At 35.2% G+C, this 27,451-nt stretch overlaps 1 protein-coding gene and 1 pseudogene across 4 annotated transcripts in view; both read left to right on the top strand.

Moving 5' to 3' along the window:
* The window catches only part of ERCC6L2 (ERCC excision repair 6 like 2), a 158,844-nt gene that overhangs the window by 29,429 nt on the left and 101,964 nt on the right, over window positions 1-27,451 (top strand). For 3 of the 4 annotated variants that reach the window (XM_030799801.1, XM_030799859.1, XM_030799709.1), the window contains exons 4-11: window positions 1,139-1,332; window positions 9,693-9,854; window positions 10,251-10,458; window positions 15,204-15,344; window positions 16,335-16,448; window positions 17,298-17,417; window positions 22,112-22,183; window positions 22,748-22,893. In XM_030799801.1, coding sequence (XP_030655661.1) covers window positions 1,139-1,332; window positions 9,693-9,854; window positions 10,251-10,458; window positions 15,204-15,344; window positions 16,335-16,448; window positions 17,298-17,417; window positions 22,112-22,183; window positions 22,748-22,893 — 1,157 coding nt within the window. The remainder of the gene's footprint in view (window positions 1-1,138; window positions 1,333-9,692; window positions 9,855-10,250; window positions 10,459-15,203; window positions 15,345-16,334; window positions 16,449-17,297; window positions 17,418-22,111; window positions 22,184-22,747; window positions 22,894-27,451) is intronic. The other variant, XM_030799767.1, reaches the window with a different exon arrangement.
* Window positions 11,868-12,858, top strand: LOC105738439 (annotated as a pseudogene).

The following is a 27,451-nucleotide window of genomic DNA, read 5'->3' as shown; positions in this document are numbered from 1 at the left end:
AAACTTCAGAAAATAATCGTACTGGTAACCCTATTAAACATAACAGGATAGGAATAGTGGTAACAGGGAGAAATAAAAACATTAAAAAGTTAAAATGGTTGATGACAGCAGGATTCTGGGTTAGTACAGGAAAGGTACATGAATGTGAGGAATAACCAGAGATATGTTGGTAATCCTCAGAGGGACTGATTTGGTAGGCATTATTAGGGCACAAGTCCCATTTACCTGAGTTTCAAGAGAGAACAGGAGGAGAGTTAAGCATTGATAACTCTTGAGGATCTTTGCTATAGGGAGAGTAGAGTAATGAGGTAATAGAGACAGATGTTGGGTTAAGGAAAAGAGGTTTTTTAAAATTTTTGTTTTTTGGATTATTTTTAACCCTGGGAAATATTCTAACATGCTTTTCCGTAGGTGATGTGGTTCATTAAAATGGAAAAGTTAATCAGGTAGGGGAGATTGGGGGCAGTTTCTGCAGCATTGACTTTAGGTTGGCAAGAAGGAATGGGAGCCACTGTATGAGGGGTTGTTTTTGGAGAAGAACATGAACAGTGTACCCATGGCAACAGGTGGGAGGGCAAAATATATGGAAATGAATATACATAGGTTATTGATACGATACTGAGAGAAGTTCATCCAGGAAGTTTTCTTGTGATTGCTTCAATTTTCTAGTTCTTTAATTGAGAGTATCTGAGAGAGGGGGAGAGGAAATGGACTAGGAAAATGCAAAAGGAAAAAGAGCTCCAGGAGACCATATATTTCAAGAACACGTGGCCTGCTTGTGTATGTACATTACCCACTTGGCCCTTGAAGCTATTATTGGGATCCAGATTTTATTCTTTTCTCTCTTTTGGAAAGTTACTTCTCTCACATTTCTCAATGCCTTTTTGGTAGGGGGAAACAGAAAACACGTGTTTCTTTGAGCAAGGTTAGGTGTCTGTCTTGTCCTGATAAAAAGCTAATTAAACAGCAAAGTATTTTTTGAGAATCTTCAATGTCCAGATATAGCTAATCACTCAGTTGTATTTATTGTTATTAATTAAATGTCAAAATTAAGGAAGAGGACTGTTGATATTCATATTGTGGATTTCACTTTGGGATTCGTTTAAAAAACAGCAAATTTTTTTTATTCTTGTTTTAGATGTTCTTAATAGTTGCTCCTCTTTCTGTCCTCTACAACTGGAAGGATGAATTGGACACCTGGGGATATTTCAGAGTCACTATTTTACATGGAAACAGAAAAGATAATGAATTAATTCGTGTAAAGCAGAGGAAATGTGAAATTGCTTTAACAACTTATGAAACACTGCGCTTATGCCTGGATGAACTTAACAGGTAATGGGAATAATAGGAATGATTGTATTAATAGTCTGCTTACATCCCTTTATATTAAGATTTTTTTTTTTTTTTTTTGAGACAGAATCTTGCTTTTGTGTTTTTAATAGAGACAGAGTTTCACCACGTTGCCCAGGCTGGTCTCGAACTCCTGAGCTCAGGCAGTCCACCCACCTCAGCCTCCCAAAGTGCTAGGATTACAGGTGTGAGCCACTGTGCCCAGCCTATATTGTGATTTTTTAAAAAGGAATAATGATTATTCCTTTGCTTATTTAATTTCATTTTAGAATTATTGAAATATTTAGTTCATAACTTATTCTCTGAGAAGGAAAAACCTGCATCAGGTTTTCTAGAATTTCTTATTCTATTTCTTACATTGAATACAGGATACTTCTTCAAACATTGATTGTTAAAGAATGATAAGACTTGTCCTAAATCTCATGTACAGCCTTTTATGCAGACACTGCCTCTGAACTAGGTCAGTAATTTTCATGAATTATTTCAATTATGGGAGTCTCTTGTGAATATAGAGGGGCAAAAACTACACACACACACACACACACACACACACACACAGAATCACTGTAGCATAGAGTGTGAGAAAAAAGTGGCCAAGAGGTAACACCAGTGAGATAAGCAGGGAAAATATTATAGAGTACTGGAAGGTACTTTGAGGATTTTGGTCTTTATCCCGAGAGCAATAGAGTGCCCCCTACAGTGTTGTCAACAGATTACCGATAGGATAAAAATGATCAGATTTGCACTTTGTAAATACCTTAGCTGCTGTGTGTGCAGATAGAGGAGAGCCAAGTTGAATGGAGAAAGACCAGTTAAGAGGCTTGTTATGTGCTGAATTGTGTCGCTTCTCCTCAAACCCCCTTCCACAATTTAAATGTTCAGGTCTCAACCCCAGCACCTCAGAATGTAACTGTGTTTAGAGACAGATCTCTTTGATTAAGTTTTAAAGAGGTGATTAAAACCGAGGCTGATTGGGTGGGGCCTGGGTCCAGTATGACCGCTATCCTTATAGGAAGAGAAAGAGACACCAAGGACACACACACACCACAGAGGAAGGGACTTGTGGGGACACAGCAAGAAGGCAGTCATCTGCAAGCCAAGGGGAGAGGCCTCAGGAGAAACCAAATTTGCTGACACCTTGCTCTTGAAATTCGAGCTTCCAGGATTGTGAGGAAATAAATTTTGGTTGTTTTAAGCCATGTAGTGTGTGGTATTTTATTTTGGTAGCCCTAGCAAACCAATACAAGGCTTTTATAGTAGTGTGGTCATGGGACCATGGTAGTGAGGTCTGAACTCTTCATAGTTGTTCCAGCAGTAGGCTGGGCCTTGGTAAAATCATTAGTTTCCATCTGCTTGTAGCCTAGATTTCTCTCTACAGGGATACAATTTATACCTTTTAGGTGAAGATTAAAGCGTGGCATTAGAAACAGTTATCTAGTTAGTCTTTAAAATGTTTAGACATTATAGTTATATTCAATTTGAACTACTGCTAATGAAGGAGTTAATGATATTCCCCCAAAGTCAACCGAAGTTTAGAAAATTAGGTAATTTTTTTAAGGTGATGCTTTCACATCAGTGTTAAAATGATTTAGTATAGGATAAAAATGATGAACAATTGATAGTTGTCTCAAATTTTATAAGCACACACAAAAAAAAGAGTAAAAAAATCACTAATTAGCTATGTGGCTTTGGGTAAATTGGCCCATCTGGAAAATGACAGAGGATGAATTAAATCAGTCTTTGTGAAAACTAGCCCCTCAAGCCCAGCTCGAGAGTTGTATTAAAATCAACTTTAATGAGAGTTAATTTGTATAGAATAATTATGCCATTTCAGGAGTACAATTTGATGAATCTTGACCAGGGATTGGTAAACTTTTTCTGTAAAGGGCCAGATAGTAAATATTTTAGGCTTTTGGGCCACATATAGTCTCGGTTGCATATTCTTCTTTTTTATTTTTATGACCCTTTAAAATGTAAAGACTACTCTTAGCTTGCTGACCATACAAAAGTGGCCACGGGCTGGATTTGGCCATGGGCAGTAGTATACTGACTCCTAGTTTTGACAAATGAGTGCAATCAGTATCCCAAACAAGGTAAAAACTATTTTTATCATCCCAGGACTTTTCTCTTACCTCTTTACAGTGGCTTTTCCTCAACCCTCACCTTGGGCAACTACTGATTTTAATTTCTGCCACTTACAGGTGAGTTTAAGCTGTTACAGAGCATGTCAATGGTATTATGCAGGAAGCACCCTTTTGTGTGTGTCGCATCTTTTGTTCAGCATGTTTTTTGAGATTCACGTTGAGTGTATCAGTGATTGTTCTTTCTTAATGTTGCATTGTATTCCATTTCACCAATATGCACATTTTGTTACCCATCCATTTGAGGATGGATTTTTGGGTTTTTCCAGTTTTGGATTATTATAGATAAAACTTCAAGGGATATTTGTATGTAAGCCTTTTTTGGACATGTGTTTTCATTTCTCTTAGAGTAGAATTTCTGTATCATATGGCTAACTGTAGGTTTAGCTTTAGAAGAAACTGCCAAACCATTTTCCACAATGGTTTTACTCCAGCTAACAATGTGTGAGAGTTCAGTTGCTTCGTATTCTCAGCAACATTTGGTATTGTCAGTCTTTTTGTTTTAGCTGTTTTAGTAGGTGTGTAGTAGTATCTTGTAGTGTAATTTGCATTTTTCTGATCCATCTGCACTTGGAAAACAATGTTTATTCTGCAGTTATTGGGTGTAGTGTTTATAAATATCAATAAGACTCGATTGGTTAAGATGTTGCTCAGGTGTTTTCTATCCTTGCTGATTTCCTTTTCAGTTGGCTTACAGTATCTGAGAGAGGAGAGTTGAAATCTTCAATTATAATTGTAGATATGTTTATTTCTCCTTTCACTTCTGTCAGCGTTTAATTTAGTATTTTGAAGCTCTTTTATGAGGTGCACATGCATTTATGATTGTTATTTTTTCCTGATGAATTGATCTTTTTATCTTTAAAAAATATACCTATTTCTAATAATATCTCTTATCTTGATGTTTTATCTGATACAAGCATAGCCATATTGTGGTACATTTTAGTAGTTTGTTCCTTTTTATTGCTGATGGTACTATTATATAGCTATCCCATATTTTGTCCATTCACCAGTTGATGGACATTTGAATTGTTTCCAGTTTTTGACTGTATGAATAATGCTGCTGTCTTATGCTGAGTCTTATGCTTACTGCATGTAAATAGCTTTTCATGTTTTTATTGCAGTATATCTGTTCTTAATATTTGGAGTGAGTCTCCAAATATTGCTTTTTCATCCATTCGGATAATCTTTGCCTTTTATTTGGGTATTTAGACCATTCACTTTGAATATAATTATTGGTAAAGTTGGATATAGAGCTACCATTTTTGTCAGGTCTGGGATTTAATTTTATAAATCAAACTTGTAAGCTAATAAATTAGCCTGTTACTATTTCATGGATCCTGACAGAAGACTAATCTGAGGCATGGAGAGGTTAAATAATTTTTCTAGGCCTTCACAACTAAGTCAGTGGCAGACTTGAGGATTGAACCTTGACCATCTAATGCCAGACCTCAGGTTTGGTTTTGTTTTGCTTTTGAGACAGAGTCTTGCTCTGTTGCCCAGGCTGGAGTGCAGTGGTGCCATCACAGCTCACTGTACCCTCAGTCTCCCACCTCAGCCTTCCAAGTAACTAGGACTACAGGCATGCGCCACCATGCCTGGAAAATGTTTTTATTTTTTGTAGAGACAGAGTCTCCCTGTGTTGCCCAGGTTGATCTCAAACTTTTGGACTCAAGTGATCCTTCCACCTCGGCCTCCCAAAGTGCTGGGATTACAGGTGGGAGCCACCATGCCTGGCCAGACCCTAGGTTTTTAACCAATATACTGTACCACCCCAAAAGATGTTTTGCAATTAGATAAATGTAGTAAATTCTTCTATCATAGCATCAGTCATATTTTAATTATTTCTTACCTGTCTGTCTCCTTAGACTGTAAGCTCTTTGGTGTAGGAGATTTTTACCTTTAATTTCTGTATCTCAGTACTTTTAGCACATAAGAGTTGCCAAATAAATGTTTTTTAGGTGACTGTTTTTTCTGATTGTTATAAATATTAAACAAGAATTCTGAAGTAGAATTATGTAACTAAATCATATGTTTATAAGATTAGAGGAATGTTTATGATTTTATATTTAGTTGTTTTTATTTGTTTAAATGCCTTTATTTTGTTTGTGTTTGGCAAATATTTAAAATAATTAATATTTTACCCGAGCGAATATTAAGTTGTTTTTGTGAGGATAGTGCTCTTTGCATTTATCACAGATACTCCGCAGAGGGGATGAACGTGCTATGTAACGTGAGTGAGCTATAGTTTTTTTCTTATTGCTGTTATATTTTTTACTTCATTTCAGTTTTTATCAGTTAAGTATGTATATGATTTAAAGAGCCAAACATGATAAAAGGCTTTTAGTGAAAAACTGCAGTTCACTGTCCCCCAATTACCTTTACCTCAACTCTTACTGATCTTCATAGTCTTTACTTCCTTATTGCTAAATAACATATTTATGCTGCAACTTTGCAATTTTTCTTTAGTTTTCAGCATCATCTATTGATTTCTTCTTAAGGAAAATTAGGATTTTTGCCCTTCTCTTGCCCGCTTTAGGATGACCTGGCCCATCTACTTTGTGCAGTGGGAGGTTTCTTAAACAGACTATTGAGCATTTACATGACTCCAATTTCCAGAGGCATCTGGAGCCACCAATTCTTAACTTTTCAAGAATGTGTAAATCATATGAATTAGATTGCTTCTTGGCTTTTTCCACTATCGGCATAGGACACTGTAGTCTCTGCTTTTGTCAGCCATCTTGTCCATGTTCTTTTCAGCTTCTAGAATTTTTGCTATTTTTCTCCTGTCTTTGTTCTTGAGGCTTCTAGCTTTTTTCAGCTTTATATTAAGAAAATGATGAAACCTATAGAAAAGTTAAAATAACAGTACATGTGCATCCATCCATATTCTCACTATCTAGATTCCAACAGTTGTGTGTGTGTGTATGTATGTATATACATTCAAATGTTGGCAAAATATAAGTTCATGTATGTAAATGTGTGTATGTCTATGTCTATGTCTTTGTGTACGGTGGTAGTAATGAGTCATTTCAGCAAGTTGCATAAAACATGACATCCTTATCCCTAAGTATTTTAGCATGGATTTCCTAAAACTAGTGATACTTCTTGTCGTACCACATTATCATTGTTACACACAAGAATATTAATAGCAATTAAAATTTCCTCAGTTATTCTCAAAACATCTTTAATATCTAACGTTTATAAAGCAGGATTCAATAAAGGTTCAGGTGATGAATTTGGTTAAGTCTGTTTATTCTTCTAATCTACATCCTTTTTCCAACTTGTATTTTTTAATTATATGACTTTTTGAGAGGACCAGGCCAGTTAGTTGTTTTAGGATATCTCACATATTAGATTTGTCTGATTACTTTCTCAAGATATATTCATCTGTCATCTGTATTTTAGTAAAGTGGTTTTGGCCCAAAGGCTTAAATAGATTCAGATTAAACATTTTTGGCAAGAATGCTTCATAAATGATGCTGTGGACTTCATATTGCATCACTTCAGGAAGTACCTAATGTCAGGTTGTTTGACTGTCAGTGATGCCAAGTTTGTCCCACAGGTTAAGAAGCTTACCATCATCAGAATTGTAAAGATATGTTTCTCCCTTTATAATGATGAAATAATCTGTGGAGTGATACTTTGCCACCATTTAAATATTCTGGTATCCCTCAATCCTTTTACTTAGTAGTATTAGCACATACAAATTATTCTTGTCTGAATCAGTTACTTTTATTAGGTTTGGCAAAATATTTTTCTAATTTTATTATTTCTTTTCTACACATTAATTACCGGTATTTTCCTGTAAAGGAAAGCTTTCTCCATTAATTAGGAATTAACCACAATTTTGACTTTTAAAAAAGCAAAGTGAATGCTTGATTCTTTTGCTTTAATGACCAATTTTTGGAGTAAGAAGTTAGCATAATGGTCATCTACAGTGGTGGCAAAGTTTCTTACCCCCTTCGCTTTCTTGCTCGCTTGCTTGCTTTCTCTCTTTCTTTCTGAATATTGCTATGGACTTGAGGATTATTGAAGTATAGTTGACATAAAATGTACCCTTGTAAGTTAGAATGATTTTTAGTAAATTTTAAAAGTTGTGCTATTACCGCAATCTAGTTGTAGAACATTTCCATCACCTCAGAAAGTTATTTGTCTATAGTCAGTCTCTGCTCCCATCTCCAGTCCCTGGCAACTACTGATCTGCTTTCTCTTTTATAGATTTGCCTTAACTGGACATTTCGTATAAATGGAGCCATTCTATAAAGTCTTTGGTGTCTGGCTTCTTTCACTTAACATAATGTTTTTGAAGTTCATCCATATTGTGGCACATTTCAGTAGTTTGTTCCTTTTTATTGCTGAATGGTACTATTATACAGCTATCCTGTATTTTGTCCATTCACCAGTTGATGGACATTTAATTGTTTCCAGTTTATGGCTATACAAATTTGCCGCTGTGAACATTCACATACAAGTCTTTGCACCTAAGTTTTCATTTTTCTTGGATAGATACCTAGGAATGGAATTGTGAGGTCCTATGCTAAGTATATGTTTAACTTTTTAAGAAACTGCCAACTGTTTTAGAACAGTCGCTGTGCTTTTCCAAAAGGAGTGTATGAGGATTCTAGTTTCTGCACATCCTTACCAACACTTGATATTGTTAATCATTTTTATCATAGCCATTCTAGTGGGTGTGTTGTGGTATTTCATGTTTTAATTTGCAGTTCTCTAATAACTAATGATGCTGAGAATTTTTTAATGTGCTTATTTGACATCTATATCTTCAAATAGACATTTGGTGTCTATTAGAATCTTTTGCTCATGTTTTAATTGGGTTGTTTTAAATTTTGTTGAGTTATAATAATTTTTTTTTTTTTGAGACGGAGTCTTGCTGTGTCACCAGGCTGGAGTGCAGTGGCGCAATCTGGGCTCACTGCAACCTCCGACTCCCTGGTTCAAGTGATTCTCCTGCCTCAGCCTCCTGAGGAGCTGGGACTACAGGCACACGCCACCACGCCCAGCTAATTTTTGTATTTTTAGTAGAGACGAGATTTCACCATGTTGGCCAGGATGGTCTTGATCTTCTGACCTCGTGATCCACCCGCCTTGGCCTCCCAAAGTGCTGGGATTACAAGCAGGAGCCACTGTGCCTGGCTGAGTTGTAGTAATTCTTTATATATTCTTTATATATTATATACAAGTCCTGTATCAGATTATGATTTGCAAATATTTTTGCCTAGTCTGTAGCATGTCTTTTTATTTTCTTAATGGTGTCATTGGAAGAGCAAAAGTTTTTAACTTTGATGAAGTCCAGCTTATCATGCTATTTTTAATTGACTATAAGTTTTGTGTCATATCTAAGAAATACGTGCCTAATCCAGAGTCACAAATTTTTTTTCCCATTTTTTAAAAGTTTGAGTTCATATTTAGGTCTGTGATCTGTTTTTAGTTAATTTTCATGTGTGGTGTGAAGTAAGTGTCTAAATTCATTTTTTTCATTTTTTTCATAGAACTCCTGGATTTTTGTTTATTCAATATTTTATTTTCAATTGTAGTCAATATTTGTAACAATGCTCAAATATTCCAGTTAGGCTGGCGTCTCTATTCTTTGGACATATTCACATTTGTCTTTAGATACATCTGTGCTTTTCGGCTGTTCAGTGTTTCCCCCAACATATGCCTGAAATCAGCTGTTTCTCCATTTTTCCTTGAGGCTCTCATTCCTTTCAGTGAAGAGACCACTATGGGTGCTCATTGCTACTGGGGTAACAATCAACTCTAAACTTTCTTAGTGGACAGGGCTATGGAATACAGCTTTTAAAAATCATGAGTTTATATTGATATTTTTCATTCAGAAAAATATTGCAATAAAACATTGCAAGTTTTATTTCTTTTATATTTGTTTTTCTGGTTTGTTACTTTAAAAAATTCCTTTATTGTCATTTCAGTGATGTTTAAATGAAATTTTTCTTTTTACCATCATTAAAGAATGTCTATACCCTTTCTTTTCTACGCATTTTATTTTTGTGGAGTGTCCAAGGCTATGACCATTTAACTAAGTGGGTAAGAATCCAATGGAGTCATCAAAGAGTAAAATGGAAAAAAATAATTCCAAAACTTTGATAGAGAAAGCTACTGTCTAAAATTCTAAGGACTAAGAAAGGACGTTTTCTCAACCTCACCTTCTTTTTTCTTACTTTATAGTTTGGAATGGTCAGCTGTCATTGTGGATGAAGCTCATAGAATCAAGAATCCAAAAGCTAGAGTAACAGAAGTTATGAAAGCTTTGAAATGTAGTGTCCGCATTGGCCTCACTGGAACCATCCTTCAGAACAACACGAAGGAACTGTGGTGTGTTATGGACTGGTGAGGGAAAACACTTTTTAAAAAATTGTTTAATAGTTCTTCAGCTGAATACTGTCTTGTTTGCTAATCATTAGTTTCCAAACAAACGAAACAGTTATTTGTCTGGTTTTAGATGTGTTTGATCTCAGATGTGGTATACAGAGTAGAGAGTCCCATGAAAACCAGTCTTTATGTATATTACTCTTGGTCCCTGAAGTAAATATACATGTTCACTGCCAGTTTCGTCCTCATATTATAGTTATAACCTGAAACTGTCGTAAAGAAAGAACATTCTGTTTTCTTGGCTTTTGTTTTTTTACCATTGATAATCAAGTAATGTAGTATATCTCTTAGAAGCAAGAAGTTAGTGTTTTTAGATAATAAAGCCCTTACATTTTTCTTATTGTCTTTATAAAGGGCTGTGCCAGGCCTTTTAGGGAGCAGGACCTACTTCAAGAAGCAGTTTTCTGACCCAGTAGAACAAGGTCAGAGACACACGGCAACAAAGAGAGAACTAGCCACTGGCCGAAAGGCCATGCAAAGACTTGCCAAAAAGATGTCTGGCTGGTTTCTCAGGCGCACCAAGACTCTTATCAAGGATCAGTTGCCTAAGAAGGAAGACCGGGTAAGAACCGCATTTGTGTATATTATTAATTTGTGGTCATATTTTTTTTTTCCCTTTCTAAGAAAAAGTCTTATCGCCTGTGGTATTTTGTAAGTACAGTTTTTTGCCTTTTATTCTGTATGGAAAAAAGTTGTTACGTGCAGAATTTCAGAAACCATTGATTGAGCTCAGTTGTTTTCCTTACCGACTTTATTAACCTGTTAGCTAACGGGTTTATTATTAGTATACATTAAACTCATTTCTCATCAAAAAATTTTTTTTTTTTTGAGACAGAGTCTGGCTCTGTCACCCAGGCTGGAGTGCAGTGGTGCGATCTCGGCTCACTGCAACCTCCACCTCCCGAGTTCAAGCGATTCTCCAGCCTCAGCCTCCCAAGTAACTGGGATTACAGATGTGCACCACCACGCCTGGCTAATTTTTTTGTATTTTTAGTAGAGACAGGGTTTCACCATGTTGTCTAGGCTGGTTTCGAACTCCTGACCTGAGGTGATCCACCTGCCTTGGTCTCCCAAAGTACTGGAATTACAGGCGTGAGCCACTGTGCCTGGCCTCATCAAAACTTTTGATGCAGTTTTTCCCCAGTGAAGAAGGAAGAGCTTCTCTCTGCAGTGTGTTTTCTGTTCACACTTTGTCCTTCCTATACTGTGTACTGTCCACCACACAGTGTATTCTTTGGTACCTTAATTCTAGCTGTAGGACCAAAGTGGTTAAGAGCTTTTTAAAAAATATATAGGTTTGTTTCTTGTAGAATGCTATTTGCAGTTACACAACTAACCTAACTTTTAGAATTTGTAGGAAAACTACATTGTTAAATTGTTTAAGAAAATATGAGGAGTGGACTTCAGGAGGATTTTTAAAAAATATAGTAGTCTTTTCTAGTTCTTAATCTTGTGTTTCTTCTAGCTTGGGCAATGGAATAAAGGTTCTATAGATTACTATGGAACTAAACCTAATTAATGTTGTCCCAAATAAGGGCAATCCTATGAAATGCCCTCTAATTTTAGTGTATCCTTTCGATTGTTTCTTTAAAAAGATAGATTTGAAAGGAAAATATGATATTGATATGCAAGTTGGGGAAATAGATACATCTGACTTGTGATATTTATCTAAAGCAAATATTGTTACTAAATTGAGATACTTCATGAATTCTCACTTTTAAAAATGTTTTATGCAACTTCATATATGTGATTTAGCTATCTGTCTAGTAGGAACAATACAAAAGTGTAAGAAAAGAATTGTTCATAGAGGTTTAGAGCTTGGGCTCTGAAATCAAATACTATTTGATTAGAGTATTTGTGACTTGGAGCTCCTCTGCTTAGAGTTTTGTGACTTGGAGCAATTTGTGAGGCCCTGGAACCTGGGTTTCTTCCTCTGTTAAATGGTAGTGATGATAATAGCACCTGCCTCACATGGTTACTCTGAAATGCATGACACATAAGAAATATTCAGTAATTGGTAATATGTTTAATAATAATAAATAACTCAAGATACCTTCGTACTTCAATCATTGACCACCATCTTCTGTATTCTCTTTTTTTCTTATATGTACTTTTATATTTAAGGTTGGGGTCAGGCTGTACTAAATATTTTATATAAACATTTTTTAAAAATCCAGCATTGGGAGGGGGCAGGCCGGATGTGTGCTGCCCTGCATCCTTCTTCAGTCTGATTTGGGTCTTTAAAAAATAAAAGATAAAAATAGTTTCCAAAAGAGTTGTGGTCATTCTGGCTAAAGGAGCAGAGGAAATGGAGGCAGTCAGCCCTGTAGACATGATGAGACAAGCTGAGATTAAGGTCACCATTGCAGGTCTGGCTGGAAAAGACCCAGTACAGTGTAGCTGTGATGTTGTTATTTGTCCTGATGTCAGTCCTGAAGATGCAAAAAAGAGGGACCAAATGACATGATGTTTCCAACAGGAGGTAATCTGGGCGCACAGATTTTATTTGAGTCTGCTGCCTTGAGAGAGATACTGAAGGAACAAGAAAATGAGAAGGGCCTCATAGCTACCATTTATGCAGGTCCTGCAGGTCTGTTGGCTCATGAAATAGGTTTTGGAAGTAAAGTTACAACATACCTACTTGCTAAAGACAAAATGATGAATGGAAGTCATTACAGCTACTCTGAGAATTGTGTGGAAAAGGACTGCCTGATTTTTACAAGTCGGGGGGTCCTAGGACTGGCTTCGCATCTACTCTTGGGATTGTTGAGGCCTAAGAGCCAAAGAGGTGGTGGCTCAAGTGAAGGCTCCACTTGTTCTTAAAGACTAGAGCAGAAAAATGTGACTGTCAGTTAGAGAAATAAGCCATTTGGAATCCATTCTGATTGTGTTTTTTAAAAACAGAAAAATGGTAGGTTAATATGCCATTTTCAGAAGCCATCATCATTCCTGCTGTTGTGAAGTGACAACACACAGAGATTTCTCAACCTACAAATTGTGTCTATTTTTTTTTTTTTTTTAAGACGTAGTCTCACTCTGTCACCCAGGCTGGAGTGCAGTGGCATGATCTTGGCTCACTGCAGGCTCCGCCTCCCTGGGTTAAAGAGATCATTCTGCCTCAGCCTCCCGAGTAGCTGGGACTACAGGCGCATGCCACCATGCCTGGTTAATTTTTGTATTTGTAGTAGAGACAGGGTTTCACCATCTTGGCCAGGCTGGTCTTGAACTCCTGACCTCGTGATCTGCCCGCCTCCCAAAGTGCTTGGATTACACGCATGAGCCACCACACCTGGCCTGTGTCTACATTTCTGAGCCTGTTTACAGAATAAACAGGGCATTTAGAAAAAAAAAATTAGCATTGTTTTATAGAGACATTACTGTATTTGCTTGTATGCACCTTTGCCTATTTATTGCCAATAATCTGTTGTAGTGATATAAGCATATAAATATTTACAAATATTTATATATTTCTATTTTACAAATAAAAAAATGTCACTGCTTTGTCCCTGAAATCAGGAAGTGCCTTGCCAATAACGGACTACCTTTTAAAGTTCTTTTGATATTGGATAATCCTTGTGGCCACCCAGAACCCCATGAGTTCAACACCAAAGGCATCAAAGTGGTCCACTTGCCCCCAAACACAACATGTCTAATTCAGCTTCTAGATCAGAGGGTCATAAGGACCTTTAAGGCTTATTACACCTGGTTCTCTATGGAAAGGATTGTCAATGCTACAGAGAAGAACCCTGATAGAACATCATGAATGTCTGGAAGGATTACACCGTTTGAAGGTACCGTCGTTGTTATAGAAAAAGCCATGAAAGCCGTCATTCCTGGAATAGTAAGTTCCTGCTGGAGAAAACTGTGTCCAGATGTTGTGCATGACTTCACAGGATTTACGACAGAGCCAATCAAATAAATCATGAGAGGCAAAAAAGGTGAAGGATTTCAAGAGACGGATCTTGGAGAAATTCAAGAGTTAATTTAAAGAAATTCAGGACACCACACCAGAGGAATTCATCGAAGATGACTTGATGCAAATAAGTGCTTTCAAACCAGTGCCTGACGATGAGGAACAAGACGTAGAAAAAGCAGTGCCAGAAAACAAATTGACATTGAATAATGTGGCAGAGGGGTTCTGCTTATTTGAGACTGCTTTTGACTTCTTTTATGACATGGACCTTTCTATGATATGGGCGCTGAAACTAAAGCAAATGGTGGAAGAAGGACTGGCACCATATAGAAACATTTTTTAGAGAAATGAAAAGCAGAAATGTCAGACAGAAATTACGACATGTTTCTGTAAAGTTACACCGAGTGTGCCTGCCTCTCCTGCCTCCCTTGACTTCCTTTTCACTTCCTTCACCTCTTCATTTCTGCTACCCATGAGAAAACAAGACCAACCTCTCCTCTTCCTTGTTCTTCTCAGCCTACTCAATATGAAGCCCTTTATGATGACCTATTTCCACTTAATGAACAGTAAAGATATTTTCACTTTTTTATGATTTTCTTAATAATATTTTATTTTTTTCTAGTTTTATCGTAAGAATATAATATATAATAGATAGACAAAGTAGTGTTTCTCAACTATTTATGCTGTTGTTAAGGCTTCCAGTCAACAGTAGGCTATTAGTAGTTATGTTTTCGGGGGGTCAGAAGTTATACATGGACTTTTGACTGCGTGGGGAGTTAGCATCCTAGCACCATCCATGTTCAAGAGTCAACTGTGTAAGGAACATGATTTGTTTGTTCATATTATGATTTCTTTTAATTAAAAAAATTCTATGAGGTTTATTTGAAAATGAAATTATACTTTATATTATCCAGGGTGGGGTGGAGAGCAAAGAATATAAGACAGTCAGGAGAAATCATCATAATGATGTAAATAGAAGGAAAAATTAGTTTATAGCAATTTTCACTATTTTTTGAGACAGAGTCTCGCTCTGTCACCCAGGCTGGAGTGCAGTGGCGTGATCTCAGCTCACTGCAACCTCTGACTCCTGGGTTCAAACGATTCTCCTGCCTCAGCCTCCCGAGTAGCTAGGACTGCAGGCACGTGGCACCATGCCCAGCTAATTTTTGTATTTTTAGTAGAGATGGGGTTTCACCATGTTGGCCAGGATGGTCTTTATCTCTTGACCTTGTGATCCGCCCTTCTTGGCTTCCCAAAGTATTGGGATTACAGGCGTGAGCCACTGTGCCCGGCCAGTTTTCACTGTTATAATCTATGAAATCAGATGTAGATTATGATTTTTATTATTGCTATAAACAGAATACTAATAACTACCTTGTATTTTATCTTGGCAGATGGTGTATTGTTCTTTGACAGATTTCCAGAAAGCTGTCTATCAAACAGTGTTAGAAACAGAGGACGTGACTTTGATACTTCAATCTTCTGAGCCTTGTACCTGTAGGAGTGGCCGAAAAAGGAGAAATTGTTGTTATAAGGCAAGTATTTCAATATATCTTTATAATCATGCTTTTGATTACATAGTACTCTGTTCTAGTGTAAAAGAAAGTAGCAGATGATAAAATACCTTTTCCTCAGACAGTTCTTTAAAGCTATGTCTTAAAAAATAGTTCTCAAAAATATTTTACAATATCAAATAGTAATCACATATCAAATACAATATTCAAATATATTTTCAAAAAGTTAATTTCAGAAAGTAAGCTTAATTTTGATATCTTCCATTTTAGCCTTTTTTGGGAAGTATCCTTTCATTTTGAAATTTCATTTCATTTTCAAGAAGTTTCTCATTATCCACTAATAGTAAACGAACATACTCCTGTATAGCAGGCTTAAAATACTATTCTGATGTTAGATATAGTGTCAATTTAATAGAAACTGAGTATCAAAGAAAGTGTTTTTTTTTTAAGAAACAAAATTTATTTGTACTTTTTTTAACCTTCTGTCTATATTTCCTGCTCATGTTTCACCTCTGTTTTATTAAATTATGTCACATATCTGTGTACGTAGAGGAACCCTAAGTGAGTATTTATCTAGTTTGATATTTATTTGGTCTCATTTATTTTGCTGTTTTTAACTACTTCCCTGTTTTGTAATAGCCCAGTTTCCTAGGAGCCTTGGAGCGTAAATGAGAAGGGGTCTGCATAGCACTGCCACTGCACTTAGATTTCATTACCAGGCACCTCGTAACAGCAACATTTCCATCACTGTGTGTCATGAGGATAAATACTTTCTGTAATAAGGATTTTCTCCCTTCATGAAAAATATAATTGTATTATGGTTTACCAAAAGTATGATTCCACATTAGCGATTTGTGGATATTTTGTGCAATAGTTGACCATCATTTTCTTGGAATTTATTGTGCCGAAGTAACCAGATAATAAATGTTATTGTAAGTGATATATTTTATGATGTAAGCAGGTGCATAGTTATGTTGGTCCTTTTTATTTTCTATATTTTTCTGGTTACAGACCAATTCTCATGGTGAAACAGTGAAAACCTTGTATCTCAGTTACCTTACAGTCCTTCAGAAGGTAGCTAACCATGTCGCGCTACTACAAGCTGCTAGTACTTCCAAACAACAGGTTTGGTTCGCATTTTACGTTTCTTTGTGATGCTATTGTTGTGAATATTTTATAAAGTTTTAAAATAGTTATTAAATAAAGTTTTTGTGGATGAAATTTAAGAGGAAACCGATTTGCTTATTTTTAAATGTAGATATCAAGGAGTATGTGCACTTAAGTTTTTAATCAAAGTGAACAAATTTAAGCTTAATTTAAAATAAGGACTATTTTTTATGCCTTTAATAATGTTCATGTCTTTATTTTTCAAAACATTCTTTGGTGTAATTACTAAATAACATATTTGATGGGTCAGTTCTGTTCCTCTAATTATGTCTGTAATGATATTTAATCTACTGGGTAAAATGAAGATTTCTAATAATTTATCTATTAAATATTAGGGCTGTTTACCAAACTGGCAAAAATCGGTAATTTCAAAGTTTACTTTGGTTGTTTCCTTTTATTCTAGAGCACACATAAATGAAAAGATGTTTTTGTAATGATTTTATATTTTTTTCTATGTCATAGTTGATGCCATTTAAATGTAATTTTGAAATCTCATAAGAATTTGATATTGTTCTTTGATAGTACTCTTTACTCTTTTTGGGAGTATTTAGCACCTTGTTTTGGAAATCTTAAAAAGTCTTTGTAAAGTAATGATCAAGTTAATAACCACATTGTTAAGAATTCAACGCCATATGTTTAACATATAACTTTAAGAGTTTCTGAATTCTTAGTCTGACTTAGGGAAGCAAAAATCTTCAAAGTGATATATTCTTTCTAAAAAGAATTTTTTTTGATAAATTATTTCAATTTATACAGGTTTGAATGTGTTAAGTGGAACTATCTTTTCTTCTGCCTTTTCCCTTCAAGGAAACACTTATCAAAAGGATATGTGATCAGGTATTTTCCAGATTCCCAGATTTTGTGCAGAAAAGCAAAGATGCAGCCTTTGAAACACTTTCTGACCCTAAATACAGTGGAAAAATGAAGGTAAGTGCTCCTCTTTCAGGTTGCATACAGACATGATACACAAAATATTTATTCAGTGGTACGACAGAGACACCAACTAATCAGAACAGGTGCTCAGTCATTCAGAAGAGATGGTGGCTATGGACAAGTGGTGCAGTTGTATCAGCATTTACTAGGTCACTATGAACCCCGAATACAGATGTGTGCACTCGGTAGGTCCTCTGTAGTAGTTGCTTCAAATATACTTCAAATTTTCCTTATTGATATATTGGACTTATGCCTTCTTAAAATGCGTGTTCTGTTATCACATAGATAATAGCTTGTCTTCAAATGTTTAAGGAAATAACCTACCAGAAATATAAAAGCTAATGCAAAACAGGGGGGTAAGGAAAGGCATTAGCTTGGAATTAGAGAAAGGAATTTCTTAAAGAGTTTAAGATGGGCAAGGTCTGTATGTCTAGAATTTTCTGCATGTTGTTTTTACTTGCAGAACTAGATTGTAAAGTTGCAAATAGTCATTTGTCATACACAGGAAAATTGACTGGTAGCTGTGCTGCTCTTGGTAATGTGTTACCGAGGGAAGGGTGGGAAAAATAAGGCTAAGTTCTCCAACCTTGACCCAGGCCTTGGGCATTGCCTGTGGCAGCAGCATGAAATGCTGACAGCTTCCTGCCTCCTTGCAACAACAGAGTTTGTTTAACCCCTTAGTAACTATCAAGAATCTTTATTTGTAGATCACAGATTTTTACAGAACAAAACTCAACTTTGTTATAATTTTTAAAAGGTAAGTTCTTTTGACATAAAAAGAATAAAAAGGAAGTAATTCAAAGCAGTTTTTGTTTTTTTTATTACAGAAATACTTTTAGCAATTGATCTAGATAAGTTCATGGTTTAGTTTGCTTGGACGTCTAAAATCAATGAAATAAAATAGAAGGTAGGAATATACATACATACATAAAGACTATTGCATTAAAAACTTGTTTTTAAAAAATGTTTATATTAATGAAGATATGTGATTTATTATCACAATAAATAATTCAAATCTAATGACATTTCCTAAGGTAGCAAATCTATTTTTGTCATCCATTTCATTGACTTTAATTATTTTTAAATTAAAATATATAAAAAGTCCGGTTTAGAATTGAGCACTTACTATCTAGCCACAGTTTAAACCAGTAGAACATTTCCAGAAATTATAGCCTCCTCTGAAAACTGCATTAGCCATTGCTACTCATTTAAATTTTGTTCCCTGTGACTCCTCACTAAAAAATTACCAGTCTTGAAATTAAGTTTTATAACTCTGCATTTTATATTTTTTATATATTCATTAATATATACTTGTAAAATACACTTTTAAAGTTAATCTCCCTAGGAATAATAGTGTCTGATTAAGAGAATGATTAGATTTAATTTTATTTTAATTTTTAGGAGGGAAAAGGCAAGCGTAAATTGTTGCTGGAGGCTGGGTAGTATTTTTATATGTGAATGATGCAGGTAATTTACTAGCTTTGTGAGAGAGCACCAACCAAACAGATGGATAGTAATAAGCTAGGGATATATTTTTAGGACTATGTTAAATCATTTGACTAACAGCATCATCTGGTCATATATTGATTTGGTAATGCAGACTTATAGGCTTATCATAGAATCATTGCCTATGGGTTTAAGAACTCTAAGAATTGAGTTGCATTTACTTTTTGAATTCAGGTGATAAAAGATCTTCGTTTAGCTTGTCTTGTCACAGGTCAGCCTGCAGGTGCAAGGACTCTGAACAGAATGCCTGCTATAATCTTTATAGCCTCAAAGCTACACTTATGACCCCCAACTCTTTCTCTTGAGTGTCAGAGTTTTGACCTCAGCTATCATTCAAGGGGTTACTCACAAGTCGCAGTCATTCACCTGATGAAAATCTTCACTTTTCTTTCTCTTTAGAAATGCCACAGAGCCACTTACTGTGGAGGGTGGAAAAAAAGACTAGGAATCCAGCTTGGTGCTGCTGAAGTCACACAAGGGTCATGTTCATCTTTCTAGGCCTGACTGACCAAGTTGAGGAAAGTTAAGAGCCAAGATTCCTTGCTGTTAACACCCCCAAATAATACGATTCCTTTATAGGTGGATTGTCTTGTTCTGTGGAGGACAACTGAGTGATAAAACATTGGGTCTATATTGTTAAGACTCCAACATCTATTGATTACATTGTCATTTTGGAAATTTCTGGGATCTTAATTTATGGTCGTTCATTTAGATAGTCTCTTTAAACTAGCCTAATTAAGATCTCCAGTCTAAAAACATTTACTTTTCCTGTGACTTGTTTTTGTTTTTACTGTAAAATACTTGAAAACACTTGAAGCTGCAATAGTTATGATACCACCCCAAACAATGAGAATGGATATCTATACAATATATCCTTGGTTTAAAATGTTAATATCTTAAGAGGAATGAAAAAGAAACCACAGACTGGGAGAAAATATTAGCAAAACAATAAAGGACTGGTTTACAAATATACAGATAACTCCTAAAGCTCAACAGTAGGAAAGCAAACAATCCAATTTAAAAATGGGCAAAGGATCTGAACAGATACTTCCCCAAAGAAGATAATAGAGATGGCAGATAAGCATGTGAAAAGATGCTGAACAACATATGTCATTAAAGAATTGCAAATTAAAACAGCAAGGAGATAACCACTAGATACCTATTAGAACGGCCAAAATCCAGAACACTGTCAAGCCCAAATGCTGGTGAGAATGTGGAGTAACAGGAACTCCCATCTGCTGCTGGTGGGAATGCAAAATGGTATAGTCACCTTGGAAGACAGTTCAGTGGTTTCTCACAAAGCTCTTAACTAAAAAATATTACCTTGAATAGTCTTACCATATGATCCAGCAATTGTGCCTGTTGGTATTTACCCAAATGAGTTAAAATGAATTAAATTTTATTGAGTTTTAATGAGTTAAAAACTTACATCCTGACAAGAACCTATGAGTTTATTCATAATTGCCAAAGCTTGGAAGCAACTAAGATGTCCTTCAGTAGGTAAATGGATAAAAAAAGCTGTGGTACAGCCATACTGTGGAGTACTATTTAGCAATAAAAAGAAATGAGCTATCAAGCTACCAAAAGACATGGAAGAACCTTAGATGCGTATTGCTGAGTGAAAGAAACCAGTCTGAAAAGGCTACATACTGTATAATTCCAACTATGTAATACCATCAAAAGGCAAAACTATGGAGACAGTAAAAAGATCAGTGGTTGCTTTGGGTTCTGGGGGAGGAAAGGATGAGTAGGTGAAGCACAAGGAATTTTTAGGGCAATGAAACAATTGTGTATGATACTGTAATGGTAGATACATGTCATGATACATTTGTCAAAACCCATAGAACTATGTAACACAATGAATAAACCCTAATGTAAATTGTGGACTTTAGCTAATAATAATGTATCAATATTCACTCATCAGTTGTTACAAATATACCACACCAATACTAATAATACTTGATGTTATATTTTCTAATAATATTATTAATACAGATAATAATAAGAGAAAGTGTGGAGGAGGTTGGACGTAGGGAAAGAGTTGTTTTGTGCATTTTCTACTCAGTTCTGTAAAACAGAAAAAATAATATCTACCAATTTAAAAAGTCTTATGTGAAATTCAAATTACATACTTCATATAGAATCAGTTATTTTATTAAAAAATAAACTAAATGTAAATAAAACTTCATATGTTCTCCAAATATTAAAGTAATGTTTACCCGATCCATAACATTTTTATTTACCATTTGATAAATAAATTTGGTTATCTGAGTAGAAGTTTTTTTTAACTCCATAGCTTTTTTTGAGAGACTGGGGGGAGGTAGAGGTCAAAGCGCAATAGCTTCTCTTGATTAAGTAAGTGTTATATTGAGTATTTTTTTATTTAAAAGCTTAAATGTTATCATTAAATAAATTGTTTTAGTGTTTGTTTCATCTTTCAGAAGAATTTAGACTTTGTATAGAAAATTTCTTTTTCCCCTCTGTGGATTGCTTTTCCACATTGTTCTGGAGCTGTCATTGCCAGATGTGGTAATAAAAGTAACAGTGTGACTGTTATACACAAGGCTTTGGACTGTTTGCTTCCTCCCTGAAAGCACTGTGTATGGGGGCAGATTACTGGCATTTTGAGGTCAAAATCAAATCTGGAAGTCAGAACTTACTGTAAATAGAGAAACAAAGGGGAGAAAATGAGAAGAGGTGTATATCTGACTGATTATTCTAAGAAAATAAACATCAAGACTTTTAGAACCTAGATGTAATTGAACACATTTCATTACATCCATCTAGGGACAATTTAAATACTTCCTAAACGGAATGCTGCTATATAATTTAGTTTCTTAACATATTGTAGATATAAAGAAAGTGTATTTTGGAAATTAAATTAATCCATTTAAATGCATCCCATAATCCAAAATGCTTCCTTTTTATTAAAACCAGATGAGATGAAATAAAAGTCTTTGGGAACTTTACCTCCTTATTGACAATATGATGATGAATAACATTTGATATAATATCTAATACTTTATTTCTCTAACTTGGAAAAAATGAAAGGAATTAGAAAAAATGATTGAGGTTAGTATTGTATGAAAATAATTTTAAAGAAATTCTCAAGTGATGTTTATATGTATAAAGTGTACTTTTAGTTGGAACTGCTTCACTGATTTTCTATGGTTCATTTTCAGGTCCTTCAGCAGCTTTTAAATCATTGCAGGAAAAACAGAGATAAAGTTCTTCTCTTTTCTTTTTCCACCAAGGTGAGTTCATCTAAAGTATATCCTTGATTGGCCAGCCCCAACTTTTGAGGCATAAAAAATAAAGCATGTGCCTACATGACACCTTACAGCCACATTTTCTCTTATCTACACAGTAGGAAATAGTGAGGTAAGCAACTTGAAGTTTTTAAACAGACACTAAAATTTCAATTGTTTCAAGGTTGCTAAATATCAAACTCAAAGATAGATTTTTATTTTCTGTTGATGTTCTTAATAATTACAGTGTTCTTTAAGACATTTCAGATATTTTAGAACTTAGAAAATAGCACACATATATTTATGTAAATGATTTGACCAGTAATATTGTTTGTTTCTTAAAAATGAAAAGATTGATTTTTAAAACAAGTTCTGAATGTTAAAGCCATAATGTTGCAGGATAACAGGAATAAATATATGGGTCAGAAGTGAGAAAAATATTTATTGCTCTTGGAATTATAAGAAATTATGAACACCAATAATTAATACTTAACAAGTCTCAACTTTGTAATGGTCTGAAACTTGCTTAAACAAGATTCATGTTTGCCCATCTTCATACCTCTCCTCTAGTTGCTTGATGTGCTACAGCAGTACTGTATGGCGTCTGGGCTTGATTACCGACGGCTTGATGGAAGTACAAAATCAGAGGAAAGACTCAAGATTGTAAAAGAGTTCAACAGTACACAAGATGTTAACATTTGCCTTGTCTCTACAATGTAAGAAAATTAAATTTAATAACTAGATTTTTATCCAGTTTTTGAGATTTAGCATAATTTTTAAAACTATTACTGGATTAATTTTTAATGGCTATGCTTATTTAGAAGCAGCAAAAATACTATTATGACCGAAATTTCAATATCTTAAGTTTTAGCTAAGCTTTTCTCTCATTTCCTTTATCAACATTGAATTACTCTTAGAAGTCTGGGTTTATAAAGGTAACAATAAAAAAATTGATATTTCCTCCTGTGAATTTTCTATGGTAGTGTTTTGACCCAAGTCTCCTGGTGAGAATAATCAGACTTCTTATTAACTGGATAACTGAGACTCACTGTAGCAGCAGTTTTCCCACTGTGTCAGGGAGCCCTTGAGAGCCCACTGGGGCTAGGGGCTCACGTTTCCCCTCTCTGCCTCTACCTCATCTCAACTGGAGCAGCTCTGCAGTTAGAGATTTTATGAAAGGTAAATTGGTTCTAACCCTTATGTATGAATATCCCTTTAAGACTTTTAGAGAATATATACACTTCTGAAAAGATTTAAATTAACATAAACACCTAAGTAAGATTAATCCCATTTTAGGAAGGAACAGATCAATAACTTTTGACATCCTGTGTAATGAGAATTTTATAGATTCACTCCCACTGTCTTTCGGAATTTCAGTGGACTTTAAAAATAAATGTATGTAAAATGCGCAAAGTAAAAATTAAATCAGAATAGAAATTAACTTAAAATGAGGAATAAAATATGTTTATGAATGAGCTAACATTGTTGAGCACTTTAATTATTCTTGAATTCCTACCACTAAGGCAAATGGGGAAAAGCTTTGGATTCCCATTTTCCTGTAAATGAATGCAAGAAGTAGTTTTTTGCATGTGTCCTTACATACAGAGCACTAAATGACATAGAATACTGTGGTCAATTAAATTTCGTGAAACACATAAGCATTCTAACTTTAAAGTGTTTCCAACTGATAGATGCACTAAACAGCGGTTCCAATAATAGACTCTATAATGACAAGCAGTCTCTCATCCTTCTTGTGCTCACTTCCAGCTCATTTACTGAGATCCTCCATGAAGTTCCTAATTACCCCTTCACCTCTGTCAGAAATTGCTATTTAACCTATCCATTGAATTTTTAATTTTAATCATACTTTAAAAAACATCTTTTCAGATGGCATTTTTGCTCTATTAACTCCTGTACTTGGTGATGCTGATCCTTCTATTTGTTCTTTCCTCTGGTTCTTGCTTATGGTTGATAGTTTCTTCATGTTTGGTCATTTTTTTTCTTTTGAACTTATCTTCAGTGGGATTTTTTCCTCTGGAAATCCTCTGGAGACCGGTTATAGGAGTTTTGCGCTTGTGTGGTTTTGCTTTGGCTTCTGCTGGGCATGCTGACAAGACAAGGGGAAAAGTTTTGGATTCCTATTTTTCTGTGACAGTTTGAGTAATTTATTGCATAAGTCATTACATAAGGAACCTTATATAATATAATAAATACATTCTTCAGCTGTGTTTTGCAAAAGACACATAAGCTCAATTTTTGTTTTGTTTCTATCATTTTACAAGGGTTTATATTTAATATCTGTTGTGACAGAAGTGTTTTCACATTGGCTTAGCCATTATCTTGCCAGAGTACAAAGTCTTCATTATCTTTTAGTTTATCAACTTTACATAACTTGGAACTTTTCTTAAGAAAGAGAATTAGGCTACTTTCATGACCCTCTCCCCCTTTTTTTCTCACAATGTTTGCTATTTTAAATTTATTTGTCTATAAACTACTTTTGTAACTTTCAATCTTTGCACTTCTGCATTAGATCCATTGAATTTCCCCTTAGATCTTTTTCCTGGATTCCGTGTCTTCTTCTTTCTTGGTTTGCCGCCGTGTTTTACTGGAAAATGATTCAAGTTTTGATGTTCGGTCCATTAACTTTCCACATGCCTTCTAAGTCTTTGTAATGTGTGGTATTAGCATTAGCACACACCCACCCACCCTTCTACTTTTGTCACCTATACGTATTATCTGTTAACTATTTTAACTTTTACTTTGTCAAGGGTATTAATGTTTTCAATAAGCCCTGTACCAGTAACTGGTTATTGTCCATAGATTGGCATTAAAATTTGGAGACAAAAAAGCGTTTACTATGTTTTTATAAACTAAACATCTTTAATGCAGGGGCAAGTAGTGCTAAGATAATTTCTCTGAATGTTCACGACCTTTTGGTCAATTCAAGATTAGTCTTAACATCAACCTCATGTGACTTCTGTTTCGTAAGACTTCATCCATGTTTTATGTTTGCACTGTTCAGTTCACTTCAAATTTCAATCATGACTTTTTCGTCTTTTCCCCCTCTCAGTCTGTTTTTGCCCTTTGTAATAATCCTCAATGTTACTAATTCTCATTCACACGTTCTCTTCTGTTGAGTCCTCTGTATCCTGAACCTGCCTCCTGAAACCTTTATTCCTTGGTTTCAATCTGGCCCAGTTAATTTCTAGGCCTGATAAAGAACTGTCATGTTGAAGCTTTCTTTCACTGCTCTTCTGCCTTGGATCTTTTTCCTGGATTCCATGCTGTCTTTCTTCTTGACTTGCCCCTTTGTTTTCCTAGGAAATATCCTCTGGTAACTTTTTAAGCCAGAATATATAGGAAGTAAATTTTCTGCATCTATAAATACAGAAAATGTCTTTTATTGCTCTCTCACTTAATTGATACTTTGTCCGACTATATAATTCTAAATTGAAAATCATTTCCTCTTAGATCTTTAAAGAGCTTGCAGCATTGTTTTCTGATAGATGGTGTGGCTAAATAGATGTGCAGTGCCAATCTGATTTTCATTACTTTTTGGGAACTCGTAAGAGTTTTTCTTCATCTACGCTATTCTAAAATTTCACGGTAATATTTGAGTCTTAGTGTGGATCTTCATTCATTTTTTTGTGCTGGGTATAGTAGGCTTGTATTCTGAAGGCTTATGTTCTTTTTCAACTCTGGAAAATGCTTTTTTATCATTTCTTTAACAATGGCTTTTTTTTTCTTCCTTTTTCTCTGCTCCCTCCCTCTTGCATGCCAGGTCGTCAGACTTTCAAACTGTATTGGTTCTTTAAATCTCTGAACTTTTCTCTCAGACTTTGTCTTTTTGCTCTATGTTCTGAGAAATGTCATTTTTGGATCTTGTTATTTTGTTTGAAATGATCACTTTTTTTTTTTTTTTAAGATGGTGTCTCACTCTGTGGCCCAGGCTGTATGGTGCAATCTTGGCTCACTGCCACCTCCATCTCCTGGATTTCAAGCAATTCTCCTGCCTCAGCCTCCCGAGCAGCTGGGACTACAGGCCCGTGCCACCATACCCAGCTAATTTTTGTGTTTTTAGTAGAGACAGGATTTCACCATATTATCCTGGCTGGTCTTGAACTCCTGACCTCGTGATCTACCTGCCTCGCCCTCCCAAAGTGCTGGGATTACGGTTGTGAGCCACCATGCCCGGCCATCACATTTTTAATCTAAAGTTTTTCTTGCTTTCTGACCTCTTTTGTTTTTGGAGTTACCTTTTGTTTTAGAACATCAATGTGGTAAACTCCAGCTTTTTATAGTCATTTCATTCGGTTTATTTAAAGAATGATCATCTGTCATTTTTCCTGGGGTTTGTTTTTTGTATTTGTAGAGTCAATGAATTTATTAATGAGTTTGAGGAAAATTTGAGTTTTTAAGGTATGAAGCCACCCTATCCATAAACATCGTATCTCTTTATATTTATTTAGGTTTTCTTAGAAGCATTGTTCAAATGGATACTTTGTTTGACCTTTTATAATACTTAATACATAATAATAAAACTTATTTCATCAAAGACATGTTTGTAGAATGTTAAGATATAGTTAAGGTGTACTTTCTGATACACTTATTTGATACAGGAAGAGCATGTGGCAGACCTAAGGAATAAACAGCCTGCATACTCATTAGGTGTCTCAAATACCAGTCCTCAGTTTGAAAAGAGCAATATTAAATTTTTTTTTGCTTAACAGGTAACCCTTTGCTGTTAACCATGTAAGAACAGAGTGACAAGTTTTAAAGTTTAGGTTTCTGAGTTGTATTATCATCAAATGGAGAATTATCTCATCTGCAGAGAGAGAGCCTAGGGCTTTTTTCTTCTTTAAAGGGAGCTTTGCTTCTTCAGCAAGGACTGAAGTTATAACTTCAGAATCTCTGGAAAGATTGCTACATCACCTAGTAGAGATCTTATCTGTGGCTCATATATGGCATCTGAGATGGCATCATACATGGTTATGCCTGACCTTGCCATCAAGAAGGTAACTGGAATAGTTGATTAGATTTATTCAACATAGAAACCTTTAACTTCTTTTCTGCTTTTTGGTGTCTAAATTCCACCCAATCCCCTAACTTACCCATTTTTTTTTTTTATTCCTTTCTAATACTTTCTCCCTATCCCGCCTCACTCTTTTCTTAGAGTTCAATCAAGACTCTATGACATCTTCATGGTATGTCTAATAAGCAGTTTTCCAAAGGAGAAAATTCAGTTTCTACTGAGCACTGAACTTTAAATCAGGA

The sequence above is a fragment of the Nomascus leucogenys genome, chromosome 1a, assembly GCF_006542625.1.
Source record: "Nomascus leucogenys isolate Asia chromosome 1a, Asia_NLE_v1, whole genome shotgun sequence".
Classification (NCBI taxonomy): Eukaryota; Metazoa; Chordata; class Mammalia; order Primates; family Hylobatidae; genus Nomascus; species Nomascus leucogenys.
Note: the sequence above shows the minus strand (reverse complement) of the source record. Positions and strands in the feature narration are given on the sequence as shown.